The sequence below is a fragment of the Scardinius erythrophthalmus genome (genome assembly GCF_964197995.2).
Source record: "Scardinius erythrophthalmus genome assembly, chromosome: 1".
NCBI classification, from domain to species: Eukaryota; Metazoa; Chordata; class Actinopteri; order Cypriniformes; family Leuciscidae; genus Scardinius; species Scardinius erythrophthalmus.
In genome coordinates this window covers 52,112,941-52,121,748 of record NC_138221.1, presented here as the reverse complement: position 1 = coordinate 52,121,748, position 8,808 = coordinate 52,112,941, and the positions used below count along the sequence as shown (strand labels likewise).

At 39.2% G+C, this 8,808-nt stretch overlaps 1 protein-coding gene across 1 annotated transcript; it reads left to right on the top strand.

Annotated features, from left to right (window-relative positions):
* Positions 1–416: 416 nt before the first annotated feature.
* Positions 417–7,117, top strand: LOC308696204 (lens fiber major intrinsic protein-like; the record flags this gene model as incomplete). Its single annotated transcript, XM_081374669.1, has 4 exons — positions 417–797; positions 1,890–2,051; positions 6,653–6,733; positions 6,926–7,117. The coding sequence occupies 4 exons, from the start codon at positions 417–419 to the stop codon at positions 7,115–7,117; spliced, it is 816 nt and encodes a 271-aa protein (XP_081230795.1).
* Between the last annotated feature and the right edge of the window lie 1,691 nt (positions 7,118–8,808).

The following is an 8,808-nucleotide window of genomic DNA, read 5'->3' as shown; positions in this document are numbered from 1 at the left end:
TAGCATATGGAGAGAGTCTGAAAGCAGTTCCTGGTTCTTCACTTAGCACCCGGTGAAAGCCTTTTCTATAACAGTGTTCAGGAAAGATCAGGCCAGTGGACAAAAGAAGGCAGGGTGAAAGCTGAGGGATCCAACTGTAGACGTCACAGGGTCCCGTGCTGAATGGCAAATATAAGAACGACGTGCGTGTGAATTTGAGCAATTTAAATAGATAATTCTTATCATGCTGATGTCTCTTCAAGATCTAGAATCAGAACTGCAAATTCAAAATTAATTGCTACTGGAGATCTTATACGAGGAGCAATACAAACTGATTGAAGTTGTAGAAGACGAGAAAAAGAAGAAGCACCTTGAAACCCATGTCCACGTTCAGTTTGATCCTGAGGGATGTATGGACTGGCTTGTTTTTACGTGACATGTTCTGTGAGTTTTTGGGAACCGTTTTTTTCCTCTTCATCAGCCTCTCTTCTGTCGTGCTGTGGCCGCATCCAGGGCATATGTCCTGGGACTCCATTACAGACGAACCCCTTCCGACGCTGGACTCTTCTCCGGCATGCTCGACCGACCCACTGCATGTTTCTTTTGCCTTCGGAGTATCGCTAGCCCTGGCCCGTGTCTGCCTCGGTGAGGTTCACCTCAACCCAGTGGTTACCCTGGCATTGGTCGCAGGCTTAAGGGTGAGTCCCTGGCGGGCTGTCCTGTTGGTGGGAGCCCAGCTGCTTGGTGCCCTCAGTGCCTGTGCTTTGCTGTTAGGCACTACACCGATTGCCCTAAGGAGCAACCTGGGGGTTACTGAGGTGAGAGGTTTCTGATCTTACAGGTTTCTCCTAGGTTATAGGTCTATAAGATTCCCTAATATTATTCTCTGTGTCATGGATATTGGTTTCTGTATCTTCTGATTTCTTTGTTCTGAATCGTCTGATTTCAGTATTTTCTGATATATTTGTTCTGGATCGTCTGCTTTCTGTATCTTCTGATGTCTTTTCTGGATCGTCTGATGTATATATTTTTCTGATGTCTTTGTTCTGTAGATCATCTTATCTCTGTGTTTCGGATCCTCTGATTTCGTCATCTGGATCTTCTCATCTCTGTGTTCAACTTTGTCAGAATCAAAATTAAATGTAGCTTAATGAATTGCAATTTGGTTTCATTGGAGACCTGTGAAAATCTTGAAGAAACCAATTTAGATTTATCTAACACATTTCTGTGTCTATAGTTAATGCGCTTGCTCGATAAAATTAGGGCTTTTATTCACCATTATAATGTTAACTCTGGGTAATTGCCAAGCTATTAAGCCATTCTCATTTATTCCACAATCTAATTTAATGATTACTTGCAAATTATTCTTAATTTCATTGTGACATGCAAAGTGTTATACTTTTAATTAGCTAATGAGCTAATTCTGCTTTCAATGTTGATTAACCATTGATGGTTGTTAAAGAAGAAAATACATAATGAAGAAATTTGATAGTACGTGGTAGAAATGTAAGAAACCATATTATATTCTGTATTGTTCCTGTTCAGCATGAAATGACATCTCTGTGCACTTATCAATGTGGAACACTACATTTTCTTCTGTTTTCTCTTTTTTGTGTTCTTTTTTGTACAATACAGATCTGTCAAAAAGTTTGTAATAGTAAACAGAAATACAGATGCATCATAATAGAAAGACAGGTCGGGTAATCACTGAGAAGGAAATGGCAAGAAATTATCAAAATGAATGAGCAAGGGAAAAGTGGTATATGTATGTATCAGAGAAAGTGAGGAAAAGCAATATGAGTTTATAGTTTGTCACGTAATGGGAGTGAAAGAGGAAAGGAGTTGAGTCAGTCTGAAAAGACAGATAGTGTCCAACAATAACAGATAAAACTCCACTTACCCTCCTTCAGGTGGCCCCGGGGGTATATCTGTATCAGGCTGTGTTAGTGGAGATGGCTGTTACATTCCAGCTAGTGCTGTGTGTCCAGGCTGCCACTCATCCCAAATCAGCCTTTTCCTCTGTGACCCCTGCAGTCATTGGCCTGTCAGTCACCCTTGGTCATCTCATGGCGGTAAGGATGACAGATGAGAAAACTTCAGACTTTATTTATAGTTTTGAATAAAACAGAAACTCACGTTCATGATTCAAACTTTCAAGTGAACTGAATGCTCACTGGTGCACAAGAAAACAGTGGTCAAGTCATAATTCTTGTTTTTTGATTCAAATATCTTTTAAATTTAGTGTATATTTAATTTGTACCGTATCTGTTCAGTTTTGGTTTTGTTTTCACTTCTGTCCCTGTTTTGCCTGCCTGCATGTGTTACCTAGTTAGTTTCCTTGGTTGTTAATTAGTTCCACACACTTGTTTCTGTTCAGTTGAACATCCTCCCTGTGTATTTGAACCTTATTTAAGAGTTCTTTCTGTTCTTGATTCGGTCTCGTTTATTTTAGACTTGGTTGTTTCCTGAGCATCATTTCCTTTGATTCTTCTACATGTTCCTTGTTGAATTTATTAAAGGACTCTTTGTGTGATCTCCTTTGTAAATAGCCGCTTTTCCACTGTCGGGCCAGTGCGAGTCAGAGCTAACAACGTGCCGAGCAGGGCCAATAGCCTTGGGCCTCAAGCACCGAGACCAAAATCAAGTTGTGTTTCCACTGTAGGGCCAGTAGCCCTGCTGCACTTCTCTAAAACCTGCCCTTAAAGGAGAACTCCGGTCAATTTTAACATTGAGCTAATTTTTTTGTAAATTTGGAGTGCTGTCAGTACAGAGAACAACGACAAAAATCGGTGTTGCCTACACCGTGTTATCCTCTTTTTAAAATTTGCACCCTGTTGACTTCAATGGGGCAAGTTTTAAACCTGCTTTTAGCCTCTTAACATCCTTGATGTGTCATTACAAGTGCACAGCCAATGTGAGTGATTCCTTTAGAGTGAACATGGTGAATCTGACTGCAGTAGATGTGAAAGATATGAATAAAAATGAAGTTAATTCGGCCAGCGCTCATACCTGTATTTATTTCCTGTTTTCAGTCGAAGTCCATAGTAGTCGATTGTCGAGTTCACGCGCGTGATCATAGGTAACTAAGCAACAGTGGAGAACTCGACAATCGACTCCTGTGGGCTTCGACCGAAAACAGGAAATAAATACAGGTATGAGCGCTGGCTGAATTAACTTAATTTTTATTCATATCTTTCACATCTACTGCAGTCAGATTCACCCGTGTTCACTCTGAAGGAATCACTCACATTGGCTGTGCACTTGTAATGACACATCAAGGATGTTAAGAGGCTAAAAGCAGATTTAAAACTTGCCCCATTAAAGTCAACAGGGTGCAAATTTTAAAAAGAGGATAACACGGTGTAGGCAACACCGATTTTTGTCGTTGTTCTCTGTACTGACGGCACTCCAATTTTCAAAAAAATGAGCTCAATGTTAAAATTGACCGGAGTTCTCCTTTAACACGCCCCCATAGAACAATGTCACACAACTCCACCATTTCACCAGCTGACTGAAAATAGCTAGATCGCAAAATGAGCATGACAGAAGTGAACGTTTGGTCTTTACTTGAAGAATTAAAATTACAGCATCGATATTTGACCAATGCTTTACAATAAAACATTTTACAGTGACAGTAAATTATTCATTTGTGTCAGGAGTGCACATCAATCACGCTGAATCAAACTGGTATTTACCATTTCACATAAAAACAGAACACACGGTTGAACCTGTCTCCATTTTATTGCGATCAGTGGAATGCCCAACTCCACTAAGGCTTTTAAGTCCAAAGGCTTACACATTTAGAAGAATGTTGATAAAATATCATGTTTTCATCATATTTCTTAAGAAAGATTGAATATTTCTATTAATTTTCCATGAAATTATGCGATCTGAGGAGGTTTGAGCGATCCCTCCCCTCTCACTATACTGTTATCCTTTCAGACAGCGTAACAGAGGGAGCTCATGAAAAAGTTATGAAAACAGGAGTTATGAGTTATACGAGTTAACCGGAGTGCATGTTTTTTATGACATATGCGGATGCATTAGTACGGTACAAAGGCACAGGGAAGAGATAATACATAAAATCAAATAAATACACGATTATAGTCATATATGATTTGTCTACATTCTTCAAGCAGTCTCTGGTATTTTCCATAAACATAATGTATTTATTATCACAATGGTTAGCATAAGTAGCCTTTAGCATCGCATATAAATATATTTCTGCCTCATACGGTGATCAGAATCCGCATCAGATCGCAAGGAAGTTATTTCAAACACTCGCTGGTGTCTGAAAGTGAGTTTTGAGCTGAAAATTGTTTTAAATGTCTTAAATGTTGAAGTTAGCTGGCAGCCTGACAGCTGGTAGAATAACATGAGAAATGAGCAGCGGTGTTGAACCTCTCCTGACTCAAGTAAACTCCGCCTTTGTCCATTACCATTCGTCAAGACCCAGTTGCCCCGCTTTGGACAAAGGTATCCGGCAGGCCAAAAAACCTAGGCCGTTGGCCCAGAGGAAGCCCAGATGACGCCCAATCAAACCCCAGAAGTGACAGAGTAAACACGACTGGCCCTGGCACGCACTAGCATGCTCGCTTTGGCCCGACAGTGGAAACATGATGCTTACTACAGCCAACAAACTGTGACAGAAGACCAAACCCTCATAACGAGTAGTATTTAAGGATTGACTTATCGGCCGTCCAGCTACTCTGCATGGAGCAGGAACAGCAAACTCTCGAGGACCACTCCAGGAAATTTCTTCAACTGCTGCGCTTAACGAATTTTCCTGAACACACACTGTGCGTATTTTTCATAACCAGCTTAAACGAATGTCTGCCTGGTGCTGGTCCTCTGGAAGATTTCACCGAATTTGTGGAGTGGGTACTGGTGAACTGCGGATCCCCATTCACCATCTGCCCAGCAAAGGAGGACGTCACCAGCCCCGCTCCAGAGGCCTGCCAGCCACCTCCCACGCCTAGCGTGGAGCTAACGCCAGAGCCCACTGCAGACAGAGAGCCCGAGCCTGCCACGATGACAGAGCCAGACAAGAGGACTGAGCAAACCATCACCCCGGAGCTCTAGCCCCACAGAGTGTGAGAGCCAGCAACATTGTGCATCGCCGTGGGACTGCTTGTGGAACAGCGTGGGACTGTTTTTTTTTTACTGCAAATAAAAAAAAATTTTATTTGATCAATGATTGATGATTGACATTTAAATCAATGATTTATCCTTTAAATTTAATGATATTCAAAACAGAACAAGAATAAAAAAAATAACTATAAACAAGCCAAAACGAAATAATTTAAAGCGAAATTGAAAGTAAGCGGCGTTGGGCTCACGTAACTCTCTCATTAGAATCAAAATGTTTCAACATTCGCGATGTATTTGGTTGGTAAACTATTCTTTATTATAGGCTTCTTTGTACTTCACTCACGTTCCGATATCGATGGAAAAAATCATCCTCTTCACATGCGCAAAAATGTGCTTGGAAACATCACAGTGGAGCGGTGCTTAGGCCTACACTGAATGGTAGTCTACGAATTGTACTACTGACTATTTAAACAGAGCAGTGTAATTTTTATATGTTAGGTTGACTATTTTATTATTATATTTTATTATGGCTATAATGAACAGGCTGCGATGTCAAGATTGCAATGCTGGAATGTGTGTGTGTGTGTGTGTGTGTGTGTGTGTGTGTGTGTGTGTGTGTGTGTGTGTGTGTGTGTGTGTGTGTGTGTGTGTGTGTGTGTGTGTGAGAGAGAGAGAGAGGCGCGGGCGCGATCGAACATTGGAAACATAAAAACATACTCCGTCATGTTCATACAAGACATCATTCAAACTGCAAAGTGTTGCAAAACGTTGGAGGATATTTTGCAAATAATTTATTTAATATGTTTTGTGACGGTTTGTTTTCAGAAGTTTAAAAGAGTTAGTAAAAGAGTAAAGGAAAAGTTACAACTTTTTTATTTAAGTAGGCTATTTATTTTTTTATTAAGTATTTGTTTTGTATTAATACATAACCTCATTGTATTAATTTATAATGTAACATTATAGCGTGACATTTGTGTCAATAATCATCAAGCACAGGTGACTCCGCGTGGTGGGAGGGGGCCCCTAAATCAAATTCTGCTTAGCGCCCCCAAAAGGCTCAGGCCGGCACTGGCTTGTGGAATACAAGGGCATGGAGGAAAGCCCCGCCCACACTCCCACTGCTGACAATGAGCTGTAGCTGGCCTCTGTATTTTTTTTTTAAGGAAATGGAAGAAGATATTTTCCTGATTCTTCCGTTACCTGCTGGTCCCACCCAGCTCCACGTTTCCTGTGTCTCTGCTGGTCCCATCAAGCTCCAAATAACCCTCCCTGTGTATTTCAGCACTGAGTTCTTTCTGTTCTGTGTTCCGTCTTGTTTCTGTTACACGTAGTTGTTTCCCGAACTTTATTTCCTGTGATTCTCCTACGTGTTCCTTGTTTTATATTATTCCTGATTTCTTGAAATGGCACGTAATTCAAGTCGATGAACAGCTGAACATACTTGGCTGCATTATTTAATTTTTTTTCTGAAACACAAATGAACTGCTTGTTTGCCCCAAAATAAATAGGGAGAGATTTGGCAAGAAGTTTGAATTTGGCAGGAGACCCATACAGTAGTTGTCCTGTGTATTTTGATCTGCAGATCGGCTTCACAGGTTGTGGAATGAATCCTGCAAGGTCATTTGGTCCAGCTGTGCTTACATTGAACTTCCACAATCACTGGGTGAGTAAACAAATCTTGTGTGATGAAAAACAAATCATAGATAGACAGATACAAATATGAACTAAATAATTTTTAGTTAATAAAGTCTAACTAAAAATAAAGTTTTTAAGTCAATGAAGTATTTATTTTGTGTGAACAAACTGACTGAAGTAACATGCTCATGTCTCATGTCTCTCACCTGGCCTTGTGCAGGTGTATTGGCTGGGGCCTTGTGCTGGTTCTCTCCTTGCCTGGTCAGTGCATGATCTGGTGCTCCATCCTCGTTGGAGCTGCCTTGGCGACTGGGTGACAGAATGTAAGGTGCTCTGGAAAGATCTTTCAAAGCAGCCCAGAGGTCCTGAAAACAATATGGAAGGGAACAATATGGAATTGTCAGAAATCTAATACAGAATTACCTAATCTAATCAAAATCATAGTCATTCAAATAAACCTTGTATCTCATGCAATATTGTTTAAGACATCACTGACTGAACGTCCCATTTTTTTTACTAACTAAAGCAAATTAGCACATCCTCAGACCATCCATTACTGACAGAGATTGTAGGATTGCAGGTGTGTAATTCCAAGCTTAGATCCCTATTTTAAAAGGCATGATATCAGGATCGGTCCAAACAGCATCTAATCTCTCGCTCCACTGGTACTTGTTAGATTTGTTAAGCTAAAAACTTTTTAATCAAAAAAGGACAAGACACAGGAGAATAGGAGTCAAAACTACACACTTATATACACACTTATATATATATATATATATATATATATGTATATATATATATGTATATATAGAACATTTATTTAAACAGGAAAAGTCCCATTGAGACACAGTCTCTTTTACAAGGGAGTCCTGTAAACTAACTAAGAACTAACTTAAACTGAGGGCTTATATAGGCCTATACAGAGCAAACAAGGGGAACTAATGAGTTAATTAATGAACGACAGGGGAGTGAGATGAATCAATCAAAGGAACAAACACAAACATACAGGGAAATATGGAATGACAACATAACCCTGACAGCTTCTTGGTACAAACGTCATTCCCTTGTCCTTGACTGTTTCTTATATCAATATATCTGCCTCTTAGGTTTATTATCTTTGCGCAGTTTTTTCAAATGAATTCAGTGCAATACAGAATGTAGCCAATGTCAGAAAATAAGATGAAAATCCCTCTGAGCTTGTAAATATTTAGCATGTCATTTTGTTTTTATTAGGCTGAAGTGAACAGATTGTCTCAGAATAGAAATGCATGACATCAAACAAACATTAAGCAAAATATTTAATGCTTATTCATGCATCCCTTTTTTAAACTAATTGTAATATGGATGGTTAATGTCAATTCAAACAATATAAGCATACATCTTGTTTTGTGAAATAAAACTAATGTAGTGAATAAAAAAGAACAATGAACTTCACAAAACAGAAACAGAAAAAAAAAAATCTCCTTTGACATGCACTGGGAAAAGCACAGAAATAAAGTCATATATGAACATACCCAAACTTAATCTGACCTGTATGTCCCCTATATGGGAAGGACGCAATAAAGAGAGTAGGAAAGACATTCACTCAGCCACCAGACTTAGACGGATAAACAACAAATATTGGAAGGCAAATTGAACAGCAAGTAAATGTTCATATTTAAAGAGCTAATGAACTGCTCCAGGCTGCACTCAGACCCAAATCTGCAACAGATCTAAAAGAACATTGAAAAATGTAATAACGTTTTTACGATTAGATGAGTATAGCTATAGAAGTGTGTTGTCTCTTATGATGAGACTTCCTGAGCATTACCTCTGCTTACATAATTCTGTCACTTCTCTGCTATCACTTCTGAAAATGTTCCTTCTTTTTGTCTATTTTGAGCTGTTGTCAAATTACATTTTGGTACATTGGCATGTTCACTTTCTCTACTGTAATGTGGATTCATTGAAAGGCATAGCTGGGTGTTCATATGCTGCAATCTCAAAACAGAAAATGTTTTAAAATTAATTTATTTTATTTATTATTTTATTTTATTTATTTATTTTAATCATAAATGCCACAACACACTGAGCATTCAGGAAACCCATGGCATGTTCCTCATC